Source organism: Dermacentor albipictus, chromosome 1 (genome assembly GCF_038994185.2).
Source record: "Dermacentor albipictus isolate Rhodes 1998 colony chromosome 1, USDA_Dalb.pri_finalv2, whole genome shotgun sequence".
Lineage (NCBI taxonomy): Eukaryota > Metazoa > Arthropoda > Arachnida > Ixodida > Ixodidae > Dermacentor > Dermacentor albipictus.
Genome location: NC_091821.1, coordinates 77,804,239 through 77,829,800, shown reverse-complemented (window position 1 = coordinate 77,829,800; position 25,562 = coordinate 77,804,239). Strand labels below are relative to the sequence as shown.

At 52.1% G+C, this 25,562-nt stretch overlaps 1 protein-coding gene across 1 annotated transcript in view; it reads right to left on the bottom strand.

Moving 5' to 3' along the window:
• ftz-f1 (ftz transcription factor 1) overlaps positions 1 to 25,562 on the bottom strand; it is a 350,881-nt gene that overhangs the window by 130,132 nt on the left and 195,187 nt on the right. The window contains exon 2 of the mRNA XM_065451197.1: positions 20,756 to 21,067. Coding sequence (XP_065307269.1) covers positions 20,756 to 21,067 — 312 coding nt within the window. The remainder of the gene's footprint in view (positions 1 to 20,755; positions 21,068 to 25,562) is intronic.

Here is a 25,562-nt window from a genome sequence, read left to right as displayed (position 1 = left end):
GTCCACGGGAAAAGACGCGCCTCCGCGTTCGGAGCCAGCCGGAACAATGTTGCACGGGGCCGGATCGGCGGCCGGCGGGGGCTGCTAGCAGAGCAGGCAGCCAAGGGGCGCCTGTTCAAAAATTCACCGCGCAGCGCGCGCGTTACACGCCGCACCGGGCGGCGGTAAAGGCGGCGGTACCACGCCCCGACGACGCGACGGCCACGCCCGCGCCGCGGCTTCGACGAGTCGTCCCCGTGAACGCGCGCGATGCGCCACAAAGAGCGAAGGCGAGAGAGCAAGGAACCAGCGTCACAGCGGCGAGTCGGCCGCAACCACGTCGCCCGGAAACCAGCTCCGCGAGAAACTTTCTGGACGAGCAGGGCGCGGCGCGGTCCGCTCTACGCGGAAGTGAAATACTTGACGGCATACAGTACAAGTCGAATGGGCAAGAGCTTTATTTCAGGCAGAACTAACCAAGCCGTTCAATTTCCCCGTCCGGTATCAGCGAGTGAGACTGGTCGCGGCTACTGGATAGAGACTCATCGGCACTATAAGGGGGGCCGTTTTAACACTTCGAGGCCGGACTAACTGAGGCAGACGTACGCGAGCAAGGCGTTCACGTTTCGCGGTAGTGAACCATTGAGGAATAATTTAATGTTCATTTTAACGCATGAAAGCCTGTTCAGATATAGACTTGCGCATCGGCATATAAATTCATCCACTGGCGCCGGACGCTCGTCGACCTTTCCACCTCGCTTTCTCTCTCACCCTCAAAGACACGTGCCTGCTTGTAGCCGCATGCATGGCTTCGGTACATCTTCTGTTTTGCCAGTGAAAGCCTACTGTAAATACATTAAGCTCGGAAAATTCACGAACGATTTTAGCGGTTCTCGGCGCTGGAAATTCAAAGGCGATAGCGACGAATAAAAATGTGTGAGAGAATAAATAAATAGCTGCAGGAACTGGTCGTCAAAAGCGTAAGTTACAGAAACAGTTCAGAGCACCGGTGATTTCACTCTTTCCCCATTGAAGCGACAAAGCAAAAGCAAATTCCACTAACCAAGCATGAACATGCGCTGTCAGGAGCAAACTTACAAATGAAGCGCGTTATAGGAAACAGATGTGCCTCCAGACAGTCAAGTGGATAAACCAGAACGTACTAGATCGTTGCTCGATTACATCTCCTTCGTCAATTTTGTGAAACAAAGAATAATAGAGAAGACAGGAACATATTTATTCTTGACGACCGGAGCGGAAAGCCAGAAAAAAAAGAAAACAAAGAAACGTGTAGGGGATCGCTAACAAGACAATCAGGCGCATCGCTACTCCCCCCCGAGCAGCTGCGCGTTCGAGCCAACATGCGGCAGCCGTACTCACTGCGCGGAATCTCTCTCTCTGCTGTGGCCGGAAGCGCAGACAGGTCAACAACAAAGCCCGGCGCTTACAGCAACGAGACAGCCAGTGCACTTTGCGAAACGGCACAGGTGCGAGAACCTCGCGAACGAACCTGCTTCGCCGGAGAAGCTGCTCTCGTTCACCTCGTGAGCGGCAGCGCCGCAGCGTGTTTAAAGCGATGCGATGTCTCTGCACGTAAGCAGTGTATCGAGACTGAATATCGGGCAGCCACTGCGGTAAACACGAAATCGTCAACTTCCAAACAACGGCGGGTCACCGTCTGACCTTTCGGTTACAAGCGCTCACAGATACAATCCGATGCGTCGTTAATCTGTCCTATCAAAGTGATGATAGATTGCTCGATGAAACCCGTCGTTTTAGGGCATGTTTGATACAATTCGGGCAGGAGAGAAAGTCGACCACGGCAGGTTGCTTAGAACGCCATGGCAACCACTAATAAAGAAATAATAAATTGAAAGAAAAAAAATGAAAAGCTCCGAAAGTGAAAATGACCTCTCTTCGATTTCAAGCTGATGCATGCTGGGGGTGCGTGTTGCCTACGGCAGGAGCGGTCGGTGCAGCGAGGAACGCTGCGGAAGCTTCCAAAGTTGTCGGGCTTTCAAGCCAGCGGGGCAACATCCATCTAAACATGGGGTATTCTGAGCTCACAGGGCGCGCACGCGACCACACCTGTTGACAAGCCGCTCGCGCAACGCTCCTGGAGATACAGAGGTCGACGGCCCTACTTTAGGCAGTCGCCGGAACGCTGGGAATGTAAAATGAGCTCCGATGCGGCCTGAACAGTGTTTACACAATGCCTAAGTGTTGAATATCGACCGCAGGGCGTGCCGATTCGCTCTGACACCAAACGAATGCGGTGGGAACCTCGACTTGGCAGTGAAGCCAGCCAGAATTTCGGCGCGAGAGTCTTCCCAGTTCATACTCAAACGGAATATCAACACAGACTCGAAATTGTTAGGCCACGTACAACTTGTACAACTCCTTTATGCACGGGGTATATTCTTTTCAGCAACGCTATAAGACTTGCACGATATACAGACAAATACCTATAACAAAATTACCGGTTTCTCCATCGTATTCCTTTCTTTACCTTAAGAAGCGCAGAAGTTTCTAAAAAGGCTAGCTTGGCTCTTGGTAATCTTACTAAGGACACGCACAGCGTGCGCATAACAGGAAGCGCCTGTCACGCGGCCATAGACAAACGGAAAACGCACAAAACAGAGTATTTACCGTTGCGGGCCCAAACCTACAGACCAAAGGACGCACTGTTATTACGAGGACCAATTCTTCTCGTCAGTCAATTGCAACTAAGCAAAGCGCCTTGTGTTGCCTTATTGTGGCGCTATGCGATCGTTGAACACCGAAGAAGACTGGCCTCTTGCAACTTGCTCGAGTAACATAGCGCAGTTGGACTTCCGTTGAGTGTGCCAGATGCTCGTAATCTATGTACAACAATCGCCATTTACACGTGGGCTTTGAATGCCGGCTTTCACAGCTGCGGAGTGCCTCAGTAGATAGGTACAGAAAGGGGCGAACGGCGAATTAACGTACCTAGAACACGCATGATTTCCACAAGAAATAGAGATCGTTTTGTTTTCGGTGTTAAAAGACACCGATGCGACTCGACAAGTTTCTGACGCGCATTACGCAAAAGTACGTTCGATTTCACGTTTTCGAGACCTTGAGTAAATTAGCGTCGTCGATGTATCGGCTCTCGCAAATGTCAGCAGTTGCAAATTCAGAGGCGGCCGGTATGGTACAATAACAAATTACGCAGAGGAAACACCACGAGGGAAGTCTCACGGAGAAACTGGCTCCCGTCCAGCAGCAAACGAGCACGTTTTTACAAAATGCGCAAAGTATAACTGATAGCGTCGCTTATAAATAGATGATCGCGTGTGATTAAAAGACGCTTCGGACGCCCGCCGGCCACAAAGAGGAAAAGGGAAACACCAAGAAAACTGCTGGCAACATGCGCTGCGACAAAAAAAGAAGGGGGGGGGGAATGGTGAGAGAGAGAGAGAGAGAGACGCTCGAAAAGCGAAAAGAGAGACCAAAGGCTCGAGTTAACTGAAACTGCGGAGCATAGGGTATTAGACGGCGCATGCGATACTTGACAGTTACACAAAAGACTCGCCGCGAACCCGACGTGCGAAACACGTCTTCAGAAGTCCTGGCCAGCAGCGAGTGAATAAACGATTGTGCTCTCGAAGCACGAAAGGGGGATGGGGGCACACGTTTTTAATGCAGAGTGCGCCCGCCGTCACACTGCTACACATTGCCTCATTGTTCACCACCCATGGGCCGAGATGGGCTGCGAGGGAAGCGGGGGGGGGGAGGAAGAGGAAAAGTGTGGCGAGGAGGGTAGAGCGGGCGCAATTACACGCGCGCGAAAACGGCGATGCGTTCGGCACCTTCTTCCCAAGGGGGAGGAGTAGACGTGGGGGGGGGGGGCGGCAGCCACCCTTCGTTACGAGGCAGTGGCAACAGCACGAGACCACGACGACGACGACGGAACAAAAGGCGAACGCGGAACGCTACAACAATGAGCCAGCGGTCAATGAATTGATCGACTGCCGAAGCGTTTGCGGGAGATATTTATCAGGAACGGAAACAATATCGTAATGACAAAATGCGCGGGTTTACAACGTCGACAGGCCGAAGACTAATGGCACGCGCGAGAATAACCGAACGGCACCGAGGAAACACGCGAGCCCGCAGGGCGGCCGGTGCAGCGTTCGCTTCTTTGCACCACGCTCGTCCCGCGCATTCTCTGCCGATTGTTCTGCGGGTAGGCCTAGGGTTTCGCGATATCAGCTGATCAAAAAACCACATGTCAGTAAATAAACATGTAACGCTTCTTCGCACTGAGCACAGCGCAAAACTTTCCTGTAGTACAGGCTCATTTGTACTAGCCACGGTATCGCCTCTCTATAGCGCTCTTGTGCATGCTGTTGAGGACGAAGGACTTGGGGTTGACACCCGACGCAAACGGTGCAATGCAAAAAGGCTCTCGTGTAGCGCGCTTGGGGTGTACGCTTATAAGTTGTCCAAAAAAAAAAGAATCTGAAGCACCTAACTATCGTGTATCTCAACTGCACCAATCAGTCAATTAGGCTCGTTGGCGAAATGAAGCGAGCGAGCCTCAATCGACAACGACAATTGGCAGTGTGCACGATGTGTACAACACTTTTTAAAAAAAGTCGGGGAGAAGGGGGGGGGGGGGGGGGAGGGGTGCGAATATTACAAACTAACAGTACTCGATCTTCATCAGCGAAACGGAAGTGGCACAGATAGGATAATATAATAGAAAGATAGCATCAATGTTTCATTTTCAAACATACTCAAAAGTCACTAGGTTGAGTGAGTGGTTCATTTAGAAAGCAATGTAGTCATCGCTTGTCGAAAAACTACTGGCTAGCTCCGACAAGACCTTGTCCAAATCACACGACGTGTCGAAGGGTTAACGCGGGAACCTCAAAGCCACGTTTCGTATATGCTTCATTTATGGCTTATACCACAACCTAACTGCAGTACAGATTTCTGGTATACAGTTTCTGGTATTCCAGAGGTGTACTTCACTAATCCAGCTTAATATTCCTTTCAGCTGTCACTTTAAGGGGGTAAACAGCGACATTGCCACCTGCGTATTATTACATTTGTGGCGGAAACGAGCAGACGTTCCTCAAACAAGGGAATTCCAAAAGGCGTTCCTACAGATACACGTGTGTTGTGTATTTAGGGCGGGGTTTTTCACCCGCATAGCCAATACTAAATATATGACCCTACACTTCCTGGTTCTTTTCGTGGTCTGTTCCTCTTACAATAACGGCCCTCGAGTCTTTTAGGGCTGGCCAGCACTACCAAATAGACAACGCCTGCGCCGCGTTTTACCAATATCTCTCTTGAAGTAGCAATGCCAGGCCGGTCGTTAAGCTAACCAGATATCATTTAACATTTCTCTCTCTCCCATACGAGGATAGGCGGAAAACCCAAGATCGTTATCTTAACTCACGATCATACTCGTCACTGAGCGAGCGGCATTTTTTTTTTTCCGACTTGAAAAGCATCAAGGGCAAGAAGAAAGCGTTCACTATGACACAAAACTTTTCCAGCGCGGTTGAGCCATCGAATCGAAAGCCAGCCAGGGAAGTCCCGTTTTCGCCCCGCTCTCGAGATCGGCCTCACCGGCGAGCAACAACAGCGCTCTCTCGCCCCGTGACGTAACCTGCTCCACGCGTCCGCCTGTTCCTCCGCCATCCAGGAGAGAGGGGGCGAGTGGCTACATCAGCAGCAGCGGCAGGTTCGTTCCAGTCTCCTGCACTTGACGGTCGGACGGCACATTATTTCCACACTTGGCCCACTTCGGCGCCGGCCTGCCCCACTCGCCGCCGCTGCCTACCCGCTGAGCGCCGCGCAGCGCCGGCCGGATAGCACGAGCGACGGCGCCTCGCCGCCACTGCTGGCGGCAGCGCTCGAGCGAGAGCTGGGGGAGCGGAGGAGAAGGCGCTTTCCAGCGCTCCTCTCTCTCGGCGGTTCCCGTCGACGCAACGCCGCCGGAGCTCACGTAACACCGCTGCGCCACGTAACTTTCGCCCCCTTTTCGGGAAGCGAGCAGCGCGCAGTTTCCTCGTCTTCGCCCGCCGCTACGAAAGAGAAGTCGCTCAGGAAGGCGGACCTCCGGCGTTCTCGGAAAGGCAGTTTTTTTTCTTTTCTTTCGTGACTTTTGTAGCTGCGCTTCGCGCGGGCCCGGCGTTTTTGAGGCCACGGAGAGCCTCGTGGCGTACTCCGGCGTCTGCCGCTGCATCTAAGAGCTTCTGTTATCGCGAGAATCTAAAGAGCTAACCGTTCCGAATGGAAGAGCCGTGTCGGTGACGGGGCGTTCAATGTTTCTGCGAGCCACTCGTGGGCTCATCTCGGGAAAATCATGCGGGCCTGTAGAGTTCGATACAACGCATATTGCAGCAGAGGCTGATAACCTCGTCCAGCACTCCAGGGGAGGCGCGATGTTGTACTCTTTTCAAATGTTGCACATCAAGCGGGAAATATTGTACTACAGAGGGCGATGCGAGCTCGCGAGACATACATCGAAGTCTGCCAGCTATTTGCTGCCGTGGCCACGAAATTATTCGCAGTAGACAGCCGCAGATTACCGGCAACAACCAACGAACAGCACGATTGAAACGATGGAAAGCAGTACGAAAGACAAAGCTCCGTCAGCCGACCATCTTGCCCCACAACCACCCTCACCCAATTTAAGTGTACACAAATATAACAACCCTTCAACTGCCTCGCCCTGTGGAAGAGAGCTTGCGGAGTTCGGCGAGCCGGCAGCGCACAAGTTGCCTGGGTTGGGAAAGGAGGAAAAGGCGGCTTAACTGTCTTGAACCCGAGGGCGCCGCACGCAAGACCTGCGGGGCGAATTGCGCGTTCCCATTCATCACGACGTAAGCTTGCGGGCAGGTAAGCCAGGACGGCGTACATATGCATATGCCCTATTGACAAATCAAGACAACGCACCGCGAAGAAAAACAGTAAAACAGGCTCAGGGGTACAAAAGGAACGCCAGTGATCGCCCCAGAGAGTCGCGCGCATACCCACAGTGGGCCGCAATGGCCGCGCACATACAAGCATGCGCACGCGGTGGAGACGCTGCACGCGCGTCTACGGTGCGCGCCGTACAAACGCACGCTCCCGACAGCGACTGCGCGCAATCTAAGCGGGCCATCGTGGAGCGCACGCGCTTCGCAGTCGCAACATCGCCTCATCCGGCCTTCGCCGCCGTCTTTGCCGAATCCCAATGCTGGTCGCCGCCTCCGGTGGGCCGCTCGGCAACCGAGCAAAGCGTGCGCATTTGCCACAGCATGTCGCCCGCCGAAGGTTCCCCGCGACGCAAGGGCAGCATGGACGAGGGACAATAGACGTCGCGAAATTTAGGAAAATTAAGATGTTGCTCTACGCTCATGTACGTGTCAGAAGATCGATGGACCCGGACACTTAAGTATCGCAATTGACAATTACCGGTGATTTTTCTTTTTTTTTAATTGAACATTATAAATTGAAAATGTAAGCGCACATTCGCGTTTCTACGTTTGCCAGTGCGTGCGTGTGCTGGCGTGATTAGATCCTGAAAGTCGAGTTTCTGGGTCACAGGCGTGATTTGTTGGCAGATATAGAGCGACGGAACGTCGCATTCTTGAGTAATTACGTGTCCATACGGGTACGTGATTGATGTATACGTTTCCTTATTTTCGTGTGTCATGCGTTGCTATATATTTTGTACACTTCCGAAAATAACCGCAGTTGTGTAAATCAGCGCATGTGCGTGTCGACTTCTCGTACCGTCCCTGTCGATTCGCGCTACTATTCGTTCACTATGAATCAGAATAAACTAGCCCACCACCATGCCTTAACGTGTAAGAGATAACTCATAATCCTTTTTCCCTGCGCATTTCAATTTACGCGGTTGTGAGCTTAGGGGGAGTTCTAAGCATACACCTTTCAGACAACATTGTGGACTGCCAAAATGCAATCGACCTTTCCTGCTATAGTCATCAATACATTCGCGACTCCTTTGCATTTTCTCAAAGTTGAGAAAAAAGCAAAGAATAAAAAAGAAAAAAATCGAGTCGGGCTGGCATGTCCCTTAACCTCTGCTCTCCGTGACACGCTGCCGAGACAATCGCAGCCGTTCAGCAGACGGCGTCGCTTCTCCCGCATTGCGTGGCTGAGCAGGCGGAGCGAGAAGCCGGTGCTATGAATTATGAAAAGGGATGCAATCGGCCGGGCTTTGGAACCGGACGGAAGCGTCGGCAAATGGGCCTACAATGCACGCTCAATTGCATCGGGTCCGGTTCGAACGTATCGGCCACCGAGCGTTGCGAGGGCGTACGCCCCGAGACCCGATAAGCATCGCTTAGAAGCTCGAGGGGCCACAGGGGGAATCGAGTACTTCATCAATGTTCGCTGATGGTTCGTGAATATAAGATAGGCGAGAGATAAGGAGCGAGAAGCGGGACTCGGAAAACGGAACACGCAGAATGCTCCTCGCGACGCAATCCGTCGCATACGCTTTGCCTTTTGAACTTTCACTGACTTAACCCGTGGTGATATCGGCCACTGGGCGCGCTCTGCTAGATCTGTGCCATATTCACGAAAACTTCTAACGTAATAAGCATTGCGCCAAAGGGCAGAGATGTTGGGAGAGCTGCCAATGGTCAGCAGCACTTACAAACGCGAAGCTTTGTACATTCAGTCCCTGCTCCGCGGCATTTCTCCACCTCATAACTCGCGACTGGTCGCAGACAATACACACGAATAATCCGAAACTTTAGTTTTTTTCGTTCAGCCGTATACGAAAATGAACGCCGACGCTTTCCACGATATGTCTTGCTGACACATTCAATCCGATCGATGATTTCGTTTGCGGTTTTGATGTTCCTACTTACAGTTTACACATCTTGTACTTGGTGCACGTTATGGCCATAAACCTTACATATTTTTTTAAGTGACGGGTCCATCGGGCCACCACTGACGCTATTTACCAGCACTAATAGAGCTAATCGCATTGTACAATAGCTTTCCAGTATCACGAAGGCTGTTGCGATAATTACTTGGTGTTCCTAAATGTGCAAGCGTACTTCTTTAACGCTCATCTTAAAGGTGAATCGCAACAAAATCATGGGCCACGTAAAAGCCTAGTTTCAGATACAGCGGGGACATGGAACTGCTGCAGCGCAAAACCAAAAAGGGGGCACACACACCGCGTCCGTGGAATCGTAAACAACCGAAAAGCAAAAAATCAGGTGCGCAGACTACAATGAGACGGACAGGTGCCGTTTACTACGCCACCGCTAAAATGCATAAAAAGAAGCAAACAGGCAGCATGTATGATTCAAACTCCAAACATAACGAGCGCTGAGCAGGCACTGCAAGGGCTTTGATACACGTTGACGTTGGGAATAGTAGGAAGTGTGCTTCGAAAGCTTCCAAATAAGGCAATGTAATGACGGTGACAAGAAAATTAACTGAAATAACAGTGGTGCCTCCAGGTTGTTCGGTTGCGGAGATGTGATGAAACTCAACCAACTGCAATGAGGGCTTCGGCATGAGGAGGGACTGCGGTAAGGATCGGATGCGCACTTCCTGTTCACACACTTGAGTCATGCGGACTGGGCAGCAGCAAGGGTTAGCGCTGTCGCGCCCATATAGAGGTGCTTCTCAATGCTTAAGCAGGCGTGCAGCCAAAGGCGACTGTCCTCCTGCACTTGTGAACTGCGAGTTGCCTCGAATTATCAACGAAATATCGCTTCGATGCCAAATATTGTCGCGCCGAAATGCTCGAAGACGAAGGCCGCCTGTAGAACAGCGGCAGCGCCGACGCGAACCAGGCGCGCCCCAAGAGTTGACATTTCACTTGCAAGGGACGCGGCGATTAATGAACGCGCGCCGCCAGGCGGAATGGGGGCCGCCAGCAGCCGCCGACGCCCGCACAACACGGCGGCGAAGTCGGTCGGGCCGAGCAATCCGGGCCACGAAACGGGACCAGCGCCAAGGGACCCGCTACCCAAGTTCAAGAGTGGAGAGCAGCCGCATTCACCGTCGGTCCCAACGCGCGGGGCACGGCGACACGGCTACGGCGTCTCGCCCGGCGTAGAAAAAAGGCCGGTGCCGCCCGGTGTGCGTGCGTAGCCCCGCTCCTGCACTCGGGCAGCAACAACACGCCGCGCGAGAAAGCCGGCCGGAGGTGGGGAAAGGAGCGTCGCCGGAAGGAAGTGCAGGGGAAAGTGCGCTCTCCCTTTCCCGCTGCTCCTTTCGCTGCACTGCGCGGGTCAGCAGCGGAACAGCGCAAGTAACGGGACCGCGCTCCCGCCTCTGTGGGTCGGGTCCGAGAATAGGAGAATGGGACTGGGTGACTCAAAAATGAAGTAGTATCAATAATAATAATAATAATAATAATAATAATAATAATAATAATAATAATAATAATAATAATAATAATAATAATAATAATAATAATAAAGGCACGCGCCGCGCTCTGATTAGCGAGTAAACGTCTCTCCGTTACGGTGCAGCGACACGTGAGTGGCCTGTAATAGTGCATCAACACACGAGTACAACTGATACTGTAACTGCTTTAGCGTTGACCGGGGGGGGGGGGGGGGGGCACGGTGACCAGCTGAGGGCAGTAGTCGCGAGAGACGAGGCCGGACAAGCAAGCTCTGCACGACAGCTTGCTCAATGCTGTCACTACCTGCGGCCGAGTCCGCACAGAGACAACTGCAGCAAGATCAGGGAAGGCCGAGAGGAAGACTCCTTCACGGGAACGAGAGAGAAGCAGCTGGGGAGCACAACAAATGGCGCAACCAATTTGGGAAACTACACGCTTCAGGTCGTCGAAACCATACGAACATCCACGCACACGCGGGCGCACTGGAGTCGGTCGCCTCTTGTCCAGCTTATCGTTGTCACCTACAATCATCGAGCGAAAGTGATCTCTACGTAATACAACTGCGACTGAACAAAATACCCGTACGACAGTGACGACTGCGCCCCGCGTGAAGAAAGCTGCGACGGATATCCTGAACTACGAAGTGCTTAAAATATCAAAGGAACAAGTGACCATACAAAAGGGATAGTCAGGCTGATCGCAAGGAGGTGCTCTTAGTCGGGAAGCGTATTTGCTGTAGTCCTTAGCGAGATGGCGGGCGCGTAGTGAGTGACGGCGCTCGTGCTGCTGCTCGTGTTGAGGGCACGAGGGGCAGCAGCTGGGTCCGCGACTCGCTCGCGTTTCCTCCCGTTTCTGGTCTACGGGCCCGTTTCGCGGAGCACTTTGCTCTACTGGAATGAGACGGCACTTTCGGCGGCGCGCCGCGCGTCGGCTTAGCGAAAGCGCACGAATACGAAACCGCTTCTACCCTGCTTCAGTGCGATCAGCTGTCGCAAATGTATCTGGTTGTTTCGATGAGGCACTGCGCTCCATTCGTGCTGCCAAATGGTGAACGCTAGAGGGACGGCGTGTGCAGTGGTTCGCTGCAAAAACAGCGACTGTCACATTAAGAAATGGAATGAATCTGCGAGACCAATTCCACGGACTGCTGTTGCATAAGGACTGTCTGTGTTGCCGGCCAACCTTCGCGATGCACGGCTTTCCTCGAGGATAAAAAAAAATTCCCTCTTCTGCCAGGGTTGTATCGCTAATCTCCAAAGAAAGGATTTCAAGTCGAGAACGTTGGGTCGTTACACAGTGAGAGGAGCACTGCTTCCTGGAGAAGTATACTCTCGCACTTTATCTACACACAACCACCGCAACTCGCACACAATCTTACGCCCGCTATGTCGCGCACGTATTAAAAATAACTGAATGGGCTCACTATAAATCAAAGCCCCGAAGCACGGGTGACGGCGACTACACAGACTACACACGAATATTCGAAGACGAACGCTTCGTACCAGTCCACATTGACTAAACTAGTGACGCGATAATACGTCTTTGCTACAAGTTACTGCAAAGTGCATATCTCCGTTCCATGCCTTATTGTGTGCAGCAAGAACAAATCTATCGCAAATGAGCACACCCGCGAGTTATAGGCAGAAAATAAAACAACAGATAGTGACCGCACCGAGGAACTTTACAGAGTCAGAAACATGACAAGTGGCAGTTTCAAAGTGATTGTCAAATAAAGAACGAAGAGCAAAACACACTGATCCTGATTTAACTCATAAGCCGAAAGACTAGGACAACTTGGCGTATACATTTCTAGCTTCACTTTTAGTACAAGCACCGCATACGCTCCTCGCGCTTTTGGATAAGGCGTAATGAGCACGGTAATTGTGTACGTCCTCTGAAGCTCTGACCAAAGCTTTGCGTCGTCCACCCGATCACCGCCTACGATATCCGCCGAAACAGAGCTTTGCTGAGCCACACCGGGCGTCATGCACGTCCATTGTAAACACGAAGGCAAGCAATGGACGCCTCACCACGTCATCAAACATGGCGGCGCCCGCGAGATCTCCGTGAAAATGTCAATATGCTACGCGCCGCATGCCGCTCAGTACTCGCTACGGCTATGAAAGCGCGACCAAGACATGTCACTCGGCTTTGTCTACGGGTCCTCTGACGTAAATGAATTCTCTTTGGACACAATAACGAAATCAGTCAAACTGTGACAGCAAGGAGCTTCTAGAGCATCCGGCAGGCCACCGTCTTCAAAACTGCAGCGTCACAATTTTTTTATACGAAGCTTCAACCAGCGCCTTCCAGCAAAACTCATGCATAGTGCAACTAATGCGATAATTACATAAATATAGATAAAATTCGGGGGCCATAGTTTGGACCGAGCTACTTCATTTGGCGCCGGGGGGGGGGGGGGTATTTTTTTGCTCTTCGTCCTTGGGTCCGACACCACGTTGAACACCACCAAGAGAGAAATCCGATATGGAATTAGCCATTATATAGTTATAACAGCCCCACTTGCTTTTACAACACGGTTAAGACACTGGTTCGTTTCTAAGTCCTGCGAGATACAGTCGAAGTCAAACCGTCATTGCGCTCCAGACAAGTTGCATACGCCAGACGCAGATTAATATGTGCGCAACTATAGATGAGGGCACGAGCGAGAACAGGCGCAAAGGTAACGAGCCTGGTTACGGGAGTGCATGGTCGAACCATGCACCCTATATGACCTCATCGGTGGCGGCCTTTGTTGACGGGCAGAGACGCGCGATCGTGCGTCACCATCACAGGACCCCAAAAATCAAAATTTATAGAGCCGCAGTGATCGCAAAGCACCCCAAAGCAGTGCCCCTCTTTGCGAGGACTTGGCCTGTGGAGGGCGCTATTAACTATTTAATCCAGTGGTCGAACAGGAAGAATGCCTTCAGCGAGCCAAACTTTAGGTTTAAAAGATTAAGACAGACGACACCGAGGCTCTGGGGGCAAAGTAAGCTACGCTTCTTGTTCGACCAATGGTACACCGTCGAGCTATGCAAAAGGCAGTGAACAGAACAATGCATCCACCGCAAGGAACAGATAATTTCGTAACGAACCGGGTAAAAATTTGAGCATCGGGAAAGTGGAACTAGCGCTGGCGACGCCGAATTCAGCTTCTTTTTTGGTCACATATATTGCGTTCTTAACATCCCTTGTCCGCGGCTCCATATTGGGAGCTGCCAAGACATGTGTTACGGCCACAGCACACAAGTTACACGTTCATGCGTCAAATTTCGTGCGCGCCTTTTCTATCCGCTCGATGCTCATTACCGATAACCTGAGTGTGAACCAATCAAGGCACAGCTTCCAAAGGAGTGGCGTCACGACAACGCGGTTGTTACCACCGGCTCGGTTTTCAAAGAGCGCAAGGAGCACAAATAGATGGCTGACTGTAGAACTTATGCGTGACCTTTAATATTCGTACCAAACCATAAACACTGCCGCCAGGTATAGAAACGTCTCCCGCCCCCCGCCCCCCTTCCCGTAAACAGTCGAGCGCAACGTTAACGCTGGCGAATCGACTTGGTCCACATGGCTTCGTTCGCGAGAAGATCCATCGGCGCGACATGGCGCCCTCATCGAAGGCAGCCGACGTGAAAGCAGGCCCTCGCGTTGTGTGGCCGCCGTCTCCGGCTCGACACACCCGCCGGTGAGTGACAGGCCGCGAGTTCTCTGCGGTCCCAAGGGCCGCGCGCCTCGGGTGCGCGCGCTCGCGGGGGGAGACACGCGCGGGACGCAGCTGGCTCGGTCAGCGCATCGGAGAAAAAGAGAGAAGGGGGCGAAAGAGGAGAACCTGTTTCTCGGCGGTTACGCAACAGAGCGCAGCAGCTCGCCGCTGCCTCCAGGAGCAAGCCGAACGGAAACGCGCGCACGGGAACAAAACGAACGAGTGTGTGTCCGCGCGCGAGAACACAAGGGGAGCGGAACCGCACAGGCTTCGGAGACAGGGCGACGCAGTGAGAGGAAACGTGCAAGAAAGACGGTCAGAGAGAACGGTCTCAAAGCGACGACAGACGCACGCTGGAGCAGCGCTGCGAGGACCACCCAACCAAGTTGGGCCGCAAACGCGCCCCTTCGGCGAACGCATATTCTGCAGCCTAAATCGCACCTAAATGCGCGCTACTCCCCTAAGGGGCAAGCTGGCGCACTCGTCCAGCATCGATGGCAAAACGGAGCCATACGCCTGTCTCCAGTGGCGGTAAATTTCCCCACCGCGATCTTTCGGGGGGCTAGACACACGGAACACATTTGTTTTCCCCATTTCCACATGGACGCGCCGTCGTCCCTGGCTAAGTGTCACGTCTTAAAGAAAAAAGAAAAAAAAGAAAAAAAAACGAGCCGCAAATAAGTTCCATGTGCTCGCCGCGAAAGCCGACGCACTGCGGCATGCATACTTGTGGCGCCACACGTCTGTAAGCGGTCAATATTTGGATAGCTTTATCGCTGCATTTTGTGTGCCACTATACTACGATTCCCTGGTACGAATAGTTTCGCTAGCCGGCAACGGCCCGATAGTTTTGTTCCCTTGCGAACGAGGTCACCCAGCAGCCCAAGTTGCCGGGTAATGATCGACCGTGTGGCTGATCCAACTGCACGCGCCCAGCACTGCTGTAGGATGAGGGCCCGGCGCCAGTTTAAGAGCCCGGCGTATACCTTCCAATTATCAATCGGCACATGTACCGATCGGCAAATCGCTTCGTGTCAGAATCCATAGGTCCGCTATGAAGATGAGAGAAGCGCAATGCTTCGGAGCTGCAAGAAAGCGAGAGATAACTTTAAAAGGACGATCAAGAACGACCTCCGAAGCTTCCCGAGCAGAACACGATATCTTCAATGTCTGCCTTCATGGCGGCGCGACCCGAGCGCCGCCAAGGCATTTCCACCATCAGCGAGGACGCAAAGCTAGAAGCGACCATTCGATCCCGCGGCCCACGCTTGTTTGGGGGGCCAAACTAGGGCGAGTCCCACGAGAAAGGCGACAGCTCGACCTGGTGCCGCACCGCTTAGCGCTCGCCGAGAAGCCGACCGACAACGGTGCTTGTGTTTCTGGCGCAACTCGACGTGCGACCACAGACACAGCGGACAGAAACGGTTTGGGCGCACTCAATAAGAAGGAGTCGCAATGCTGCGCGAAACCAAAGTTTCGGGTTCTCTCGTATGCATACGGCTGATACATATATATAGCGTACGCTTATTTTGTTGCACAATTTCTACAAGCTACATAATGCCACACATGCGCAGAAAGGGCGACGAGTACGATGACGGTGATTTCACCCGGGTTCCTGTTATCGTATACGGTAGACTTCGGCGCAAGCTTCAACAATGGACATCCTTTTATCACTGTGGAATAATATGGCACGGCACTGTTTTTCTACATATATATAGGCGCAATAAACGGTTCCAAACGGGCATACTGGGACCTGATGGTACAATTTTCCGATCCATAAGCTGAAATAAAATTCACTGTATATACCTTTCTTCGTACCTTTTCCTTCTCTTTAAACGCATTCTATTCTCCACTTACATTAAGCTGCACATACCCTTTTGGCAGAGATTGTGTCCATCATAAGAAAGAAAAAAAAGGAGCGCCATGTGTTCGATCTGCGTGTCGTATTCTCGTAACAAACGATGAAGTGGCGAGCTATGAAGCGTCAATGAAGGCTTTTCCCAAACGAGGCCAATAAACCATTACAAAAGGCACCTCGAATGAAAAAGCAAAAGTTTTATAGAGTTAAAACGAGGCTAGGATATTCAAAACACTCAACGCTAAGGGGGAATTTCAATGGCTATTCACGCATTATATAGGCCCCAGTGAAATTAATTCGTGAAATTTGTCCCTGAAAGTATTACAATATAGGCTGCCGCGCGCCAGTTGCACGCACTTCAGAATGGCACATAAACAAGAACACGGTTAAAAGAAGTACCAGCACACGATGCTGAGTATACACTGACTATTCTGACCGTTGGCCTAATGGTCTTGCATTGTAACTATATCAGCGCAAAGATACACACAAACAAAGCGCTCGTTCTTGTCTGCCCGCCACTTCGCTTTAAGCTATACCCTATACAGAGGTTACTGTTCTCTGTTTGCTCGCCCTCGGACTGTATATAGCTTCTGCATTTGCATGGAGCAGTGGAAAGAGATGCCTAACGGCGCCGTTCCAGTAAATACGACATTGCGGACGGAATGCGAAACCCGCCGTTTTACCTTGCCACGGGCAAGGGTCATGCAGTGTGGACCGGCAAGCACTATCGTCACGTGTCACACATGGTTGCGTGCTTCTTTTTGTACTCGCCTCCTTGTCCAAGGCTAAAAGATAACGTCGTTTAATTATTCGACCGCAGCCGCCAAATGCGCAACAGCAGCACGACGGGTTGCAAGGTTGGACGTGCGAACAAGGGGGCACGCACTATAGCATATCATAACAGCTATAGGCTAAGCCCATATCATACCACAGTCTTGCCACTTTTGCAGTGCTTTATTTACTGCGGCGCAGGAGAAAGCTCCTGGGCAAAATAAGCCGTCAAACAGTTTCTTCATATAATCGGATACAATTTAAGTCTGCAGTGAAGCCCCTCCCACACCCTCATAACCGTCAGCCACTGTTCCGCCAGCCGCGAGGCTGCAAATAGTTCGTACTTCAAACTTTCCCTCTTACCTAAATAATACTGTAACCACAAAAATAAAGTTATAGGCGCGTAATTTTATACGTTTTCCCTCGCCTACTATAGTGGAATGGCGAAAGCCTAATGTTTTATTGAAATGATATAAAACTTTTGCTTCGCTGCAACTATTTACTGTACAGTTTCACTTCAGTTGGCATTGAAGTTTCATGAGTAAAACGGACTCAGCAACGAAATGAACTGTACCGCGGACTTTTGAAGAGATAAATTCTCAGACTGCTGTCCATGTCTGTTGCACACCTTATCGCTCCGCCGCTGAACACTTCAAGAACAGCGGACGCTCCGGAGGTATCAAGTACGACGCCATTTTGAAAAAGCCGCATGACGATGAATTCGTTTGCTTCTGTGATTGGCTATCGGAGTTAGACAACCCCGCGCGGTCCGTGTGCCTTGGCTGCCAACTGCTGTTTTTATAAGTTGTATCCTCTACTATAATCTACCCATAAAAAGGGTCATTACTTGTGCAACTTTAGCGCCAATGACACCCACAAGAAGCGCATCAGAACACACACGCAGGGGTGCAATCAGTGGCGTAGCTAGGTCGTCTGGCACCCGGGGCCCATAGGTCTTCTGTGACCCCCCTCCCCGGGTGTAGCCGGCGGAAAGAGGCGTCTTCAGACGTAAATGACACCCCCCCCCCCCCTCACTGGCCCCTTGCACCCGGGGCCCACGGCCCCCCGGCTCCCCCTGTTGCTACGCCACTGGGTGCAATCATTTACAGAGTTTTGGGAGGGGACGCAAGGCGCAAGCCAAGCGTCGAGAGGCGCAAACTACGCGGTAGGCCCTGCGTATACGGCTCGCTGTTTACCATGGCGCTCGGCGGCTTGCGTCCCCTAATCTAAAACTCTCTATTCAAGACAACGAAACATTGACAAGTGTAAGCGAAATTGCGACAGCGCGAAGCAATTTGGAATTGGAAGATGAAAACCAAGTGACAATACTGAAGCTTGGTGGTATAGGTCACCCATTCACTTTCAAGGGGACCACATCCTATCATCGGCGGGAAGCAGGGGGTGCATAGATTATACAAAGCGGGCCAGCAATAAAATTACGATGCCAGAAAAGTGAATGAGTAAGGGGGTTCATAGTCCCTTTTAACGCAGGGCAGGCGTTTTAGGAACTTTTGAGCGCTAGGTGGCGACACGGGACCCTGCGCGAGGCGGCGGCAGCGACGCTAATATTAGCGCGCGATAAAAGTTATTTCGTGTTTTCTTTGGTTTTTTTTTTCGTGCACTGCCACTTGCTTGTGTTTTTGCTTACATAATAGGGTCTCATGGGGGAAGCATTTCGCCATCGAAATATTACCATACGTTAAAGCAGAAATAAAAAGGGGCGGGAAAACCCGGAATATGTAAAAAAAATCTATCTCCAAGTAGCACAAGACATAATCGAAAGAATTGATTAAGAAAAGTAATCTATAGCCTCCAGACCTTTCCAAAGTAATCGCTTAAAAGCTTTGGTCACTGGCGCAGCAGTTCGCGCTTCGAAGGCAGCTCATGAAAACGAGTGTGAACCCTTTCACCGGTCCCTCGCGTAGTACACGCGTCAAATATTTGCCCGAGCAGCGTTGCAAACAATACCACATTTTGGCATCATAGTACTCGGCACAGCAAACGCTGTCCTGTGTCTCAATAGCGCGTCACCCTGTTACGCGCGACGAAAACCGACAAGTAACCCACCTCACGGAGGGCAGCTTAACGGAAGATGTAAAATTTAACCTCTCCAAATACAATCGCGTGCGTATACAGCAGACCCTGCAATGACTCTCGCAAGAGGAGCGCCGTGCGGTTGACAATTTTGACGATAACGTAACAATGCAGCGCCTTGAAAACGGTAGCCCTTCTCCGCACCAATTGCAACCACGCTGGAATCGCTTAAGCTCGCACCAAACCTCATGCAGTCCACGTTCGCCGCAACTGGCGGCGTCGCATCGACCGTGCGGCGTGAACCAAATTCGCCGGCGGCGGCGCCTAACAAACGACGTGGGGCCACGCACGGACCGCGCGAGGAGCAGCGGCGAATGAATGCGGGAGACGCCGCGGGTCGGCCGATAAGGCGCCGTCCTCCGCGAGCACGTGGCCCCGGCGGGGGGAGCCTGCTGCCACCTAGCACCTGCCCGTTAACTATCTGCACGGTGGCGGCCGCGAGATTAAGGAGGCGGCGCGAGTGGCTGAGGTGAAGTCATCAGCGCGAGTCACTGCCAACTGATGCCAATGCGAACGATTTCCTTACCGCAGGAGCCGCGCCACACACACACACAAAAAAGCAAGATGCTTCTTTTTTTTTTTTTTACTTAAACTCCGGCTCAAGCAGTGACTAAGAATTCAGCGTTTCGACAATACTGTTAACTACATACACTTATTCTTAATCTTGCCTCGAAAAAAGAAAAGGAAGGAAAACATCGATACGAGATTACGTCTCTAAGTAGCCACCAAATGTAGGTCATCCCTGTCTCAACTAATCGGAGATCGACAAAAATTCACGATATTCTCCCCTCGACTCATTGTACCGCCGGCCAGTTTGGATACGGTTTTAGACTGAGCTCGTCCTGTACCACACTGCCGCTTTCGCCAAAGGAAGGTCAGACGCAGCGGAGGAGTGGCACAATGTGTGAAAGAGCCTTTCGCGAAGACTGGACGACTAACAAACGGTCGCTGCAAGCTCCGCATTCTTGCTTCTACATCGAATTGGACTCCAGTCACTGCCATCGCTACAAGGCACTCGGGGAACCGCATCCGGCACCGCCCGACACTTGCGACCCCCGGGTCCGTAGCAAAAACACGGAGTAAAAAAGCAGTTGCGTGGCCCTCGCCGCGCCGCCCGGAAGTGGGTCAAGGGAGGGACGAAAAGAGGCCACGTCCGCGCTTAGGTCGCGCCAAGAGGGCTCTGGGCCCGAGCCCTGGCCAGTACGAGTGAAAGGGAGCGATCGATGGGTGCCAACGAGGGAAAGCGGAACACTGCGCGCCAGCGCCCTCTGGGTCTCCGCGCCGCCAGGTTTGAATAGCGGCGACCGCACACATGCGTCTGCAAGGTGTGCAGCCGACGAAGCAGAGACGGGCTACGCGCGATCATGAGCGCTGCAATTCGTGACAGGCAACACTTCGTCTTGGATTCGGAATGGAAAAGGAGGGGTTATCGCGAAGAACGGCGCGAGAATTGGTACGGCGGGGGAGGGATCGTAAGTCGGAATTGCTGTGTTCTCCGGAAAAAGACCTTCGGCAAAGCGTACCTAACTGATGAGGCAGCGCTGACATGTGCACATCACAGGAATAGTACTCTAGATAGACCTACAATTTTCTAGCGCGAAGAATGCACTAATAAACGCGCAAAAAAAAAAGAGCGTTTCGCAACTGTCAAACAGGTTGTTCCCTCGCTACGCCATTCCGACCATTGCCGGTTAGTGAGGCACTGTCGCTGCTGGACCCACCTTCGTGATCTGCTAGTCGTACACATCCCCCATGAGGACGGCAGGTGCGCTGAGTAAGCCTGCCTCGCGCGAAACTGGTTTCCTCCGGCGTGGGCCCCGCCGTCATGCGACGGTAGGCCGCCAGCGCGAAGAACTCACAGACACACACACACAGCGAATCTTAGCCGGTCGTGGCGCGCACACGCACGGCCGCTCCGGGCGACCATGAGCAACGCGCTACGGCGGCAGATTCGCGGCAAGAGTTGCGGACTCACCTTCGAGTTTCATGCCGACGTCGAGGCACTTCTGGAAGCGACAGAAGGGGCATCGCTTGCGCTGCGACTTGTCGATGTGGCAGCTGCGGTCAGCCACGCACGTGTAGACCTTTTTGTTCTGCACAGTGCGTTTGAAGAAACCCTTGCACGATTCGCATGTGAGCAGGCCGTAGTGGTAGCCGGACACTTTGTCGCCGCACACGGGGCACAGTTCCTCGATGCCCTCCTTGGTGTCGGGAGCGTCCGGGTAGCCATCGGCAGCTCCGTGCTGCGGCGGCTGGGGCGGCGGGCCCGAGGAGCTCAGCACGGCGCCTGGAGGAGAGTAGAAGAACGGAGAGCCGTCCATGAACGGGGACATCATCTTGGCGGCGGTTGAGTCGCGAGCGCGCGAAAATAATCCAAAGCGGTAGGCGTCCAGCGGTGGTGGGGTCGCGCCCGCAAATCCCGGACGCGGACACAACTTTCGGAAACTGGCGCGCACGGGACGATCTCGCCGCACCGCGGGTCAGCCACCCGGCAGGAGGCGCATGGCAGCCGAAGACGCCAACACGCGCACACAATCGTCACGCCGGCGGTGGCAGGGGACCGAACACGCGCGTGGGGGGTATCTGCCTGCTTCGGACGACTCGAGCACGAGTGGCAAAACGCCGGCGCACTTGACGCAGTAGTTCTCCGTCGAAGGAGGGGGGGGGGGGTGCACGCCACCACCGGGGGCACACAAAGTTGCGAGCGCGCACGGGCGGGACGACGAGCAACGCACAGCCGGTCGGGCCGCGGCGGCAAACGATAGTGAATGCCGCGCAGCAGTCAACAAGTAGCACGCGGCGAGAGGAAGGCAGCGGAGAACCACGGCGACCGGAAAGCGAGGGAAAGAAAAGAAAACCACACACACGCACGGGAGGAGGGGGCGAATGAAAGGAAAAAGAAAAGCGGCCGAGGCGGCGTAGGAGAAAAGAAAGAGAACACAAGAGAAACAAGAAGAGATGAAAAAAAGGAGCGCGGTGACCTACTAAGCGGCAGCCAATGGGCGGCCGCGGCGCCCGGGAGAGGGCGCGAGAGAGGAGGCTCGCCGCGCGCGCGCCGAGGAGGAGAGCAGCAGCCCCGCGAGTCTGGGCCACTGGGACGCGGAAGTGGAGCAAGGTCGCGCGCGGAAAAAACTTTCACTGGCGGCGGCAGCGGCGCGCTTCCGATCGCCACAGGAGGGGTCGTCTCCCCACCGCAGCGGCGGCTGCCACTTTCACCGCCTTGGGCTTGTTTGTTTGGGTGCGCGGCAGCCCAATGTCCGAATGCGGCTCTCTTTTCTCTGCTCCGAGATCTCTTCAGGAAGTGTCTGCCTCGCATGCAACCGCACCGCCAGTATGGCGCCGGAAACAACGCACTTCTGCCAGCTGCGTGAGCGCATTTCGATGGACGAGCTCCAAAGGCGGCCCATCTGCGGCGACGTCCTACTCCAAGGTCGACTAGCCACCGCACACTGTCAATCGCAAAATTTATCAACGCAAGCATCCCTCTTAAACGCTACGCTTCTTTTCGCGGCAGATGGCCACGCACCGCGTTCGGATGGAAGCAAAGCCGTCATGCTACGTTTATTGTGGCAGCCGTGCCTTTCTCAAAACCAAGTGCTCCCTCTCACTCGACAAACACGGCACAGTCTGTGGTTCGGCGCAGCTACAGGCGGAAAATAAAGCTTTGTTTAAACATGCGCGCCCTAGATCTGGAAAGCATCACTTCACACATCTCCAAGCACATCTATACATGCTCCAAAAATGATCCCAGCTCTAGGTCTGAGTCTATAAAAGTGCGAGCAGACTGAATACGCCCAGCTCAACCGCTATTATTTGGCGATGACGACGTGCTTGTTCGTTCCTTAACACTTTTCTTCGACTCTCATTGCCGCACAATCGACATCGTGACAACGACCCTTAGCACCAATAACATTTGGCTTCCGTTTTTTTTCTCTCTCTTTTAAACAGCTAAGACGCAACCGAAATTATGTAAACGTTGGCAAAATCTTTTGAGGCTTTTAGTCCAACGTAAAAGAGAAACGTACTACATGGATGGAAAGCTTTGCGCTCTGTTTCTTGTCAATATGAAAAGTTCGACAAACAAAGCAGGTTCACTTCTTCTTGCCTGTCAAGTGCCAATGAAAAAAAAAAAAAGCAAGATCATATTGCGCGTGATGCCTTGAATCGACCTGCCCAGGTTGGTTAGTTGCTGCTACGTGATATGGCGGGCATCTCAATCTGGGGGACGGGCCAGGAATCGGACAGTGCTACAAAACAGAAAAAAAAAAAAAATGTAAAGATATGGAGAACATATTAAAGGGCTATTAGTAGTACATTACAGTATTAACGAAGGAGCTTGATGCTCTATGTTACTGCGAATGCTAAAAATACATTAAAGACGCTAATATAATATTGTTACTTATTAACGATGAGAATACAAAATGAATAGTTAGCATGCCAATGTGTTTACATAACTTGTGATGATTAAATAGGGCACTTCGTACGTTTCTGTTCCAAAAACGTAGCACCGACGCCTCCGCCCTCCCCCCCTGCCTCGGGACAGGGTTCACAAAAAAGTAGCGGTCTTCTGTTTGCTAACGCGAAGCGATGTGAACGAACATATTACACACGTATATATCATGTGTACCATGTACGTTCTGTCAACGCTTAAAAATATGAAAGTGTCACGTAGCTCGACAGACCCAAGGTAATGTTGTTTGCCATCACTTGGAGCACGTCACACTATTTTTTTGTATCTCGTCTAATTACACAATTAGTTGTTATCAGTTATTCAACTTCTCAAATATCATATTCAGACGACAGGTGCCAATGACAAAATTGGAGACCGCCCTCAAAAATTCCCGACCTAGCTTTCTGTTGCTCAATACGTGCAACATAAAAAAATTTTTTCCAAGCCTGAAAGAAAGCTCGCGAAACAAGAAACAAGTGCCGCCGCGATGAGTCGCTCTCCAAGCGACGGCAAACATCGCCTTAGTTCTGTCCAGCTACGTGGCGCTTGCATATATTTTAAATTTTGGCACGGCTTACCTGGGACATTATATATATATATGATACGTTTGACATGAGACATGAGGGATGCGCTACGAATAATAGGTAATCTATTATGATCCACGCTGAATGATAACAAAAAATGCTAAGCGTACGGACTGCATGCATTGTCGTACACACAGCGGCCTTGCAAGATGATGATCAAGAAGAACGGTCACGCGGCGCCCGCTTGCGAGCCCTCACAGAGCACGTTCAGCTCAAAAAGAATGTGCTGCAATTCAAACGATCCGTTAGACACAAACCTGCTACGGGTCTTTGAATCCTAATCCAAAATTTTCAGGTTACACACGAACTCCACGTAGCACACACGAATGAAGATAACCGCATTCAAATTTTGCAGCTAACATTTAGGACATTAGTGACAGGTCATGCGCAGGAAAATTGTTCATTACAAGCGAAGCGCATAAGGAAATAAAAAAAAACGACTAAAAATTAAGCGGGCGTTACAGGGTTTAAGTCGCCTATGGCAGCACGAGGATCCCCTGTCAAGTAGAGCGGGTTTTTCCTCCTAAATGGTCAGAATTTTTCTTTCTTTTTTCCTGTTTTCAGGGGTGAGTCGTCGCAATAGGAATCACACGAGAAACTAATATTTTCCCTTCGTGGTGCTAACGCATCACTCATGCCGGAACTGCAAGAAGCGAGTTACAAATTATTCTTGTAAATGAGAGAGAACTCGAGGGCGTCAGCAGAGTCAGCGAAGCTATATAGCTTTCCGAGAAGCTAAAGAGAGGCGTGCGAACTATCGTCGTATTCCACACGCAATGACAAGGGGCAAGAGTTACCATTGCCGAGGGTCGCGCGCCCTGCGAGTGTCCACTCGTTCAATGACCGTCACCAATGGCGGTCAGGCTGCGTGAGCAGCTGCGCTCCAAGGTGGAGACGCTACGAGCTTGGTGGCATGCAGGGTCGGGTGCGTTCACCAGAGTGCCTCGACAGGCGTGGGAACATTCATTTGCGTTTAGAAAGTCTCTCTTCGTCGGAGACGAAGTTGGTATTCTTCTAGCTGTGCACTTTACTAGTACCGACCTTGCTGGCGGCAAACAGGGCCGGGTGCGTTCACCGGAGTGGCGTGAGAACATTTTGCGTTTAGGAAGCTTCTTCGTCCGAGACGAATGTCTCCTTGCTAAGCTCCTTGGAAACCCTCCTGCAGAAGGTAAAAGGATCTAGGGGAAAAGCAAGGGTGAGGACGACTTCTATGGCCATAAGACCTGAAGTAGTGCCGTATATTCACAGGGTCGCTCACAAGCTAAGGAAGGTGGCAGGCAGGTTTGGAGTCCCCCTTGTCTTTTCAGCCCCTTTTAAGCTGGCGCGGCTCTGCCCCCGCACCTCCCGTAATCCTAAAGGAAGGCAAGGTTGTGGTAAGAACCACACCAAGCCGTATGCAAAATGCAATGTAGGAGTTGTGTACGAAATCCCCCTGGCGTGTGGCAAGTCCTACATAGGGCAGACAGGACGGTGCCTAAATGATCGAGCCAGGGAACATGAACAAAAGTTAACGAAAGATGAATTGGCGCACTTACTTGCGCACTGCAATGCCTGTCACTGTGCACCTCTTTTTGAGGAGATAAAGATTCTGGGGAGAAGCCATGACCAGACTGCACGTGAACTGATGGAGTCTTATCACATAAAAAAGAAAGGCCAAGACTGTGTCAGCGATACCTCCATTAGGTTGTTTCAATCGGAAATAGATTTTTCGATAATTGGTTGCCACGCTAAGCTGATGTGTATTCTTG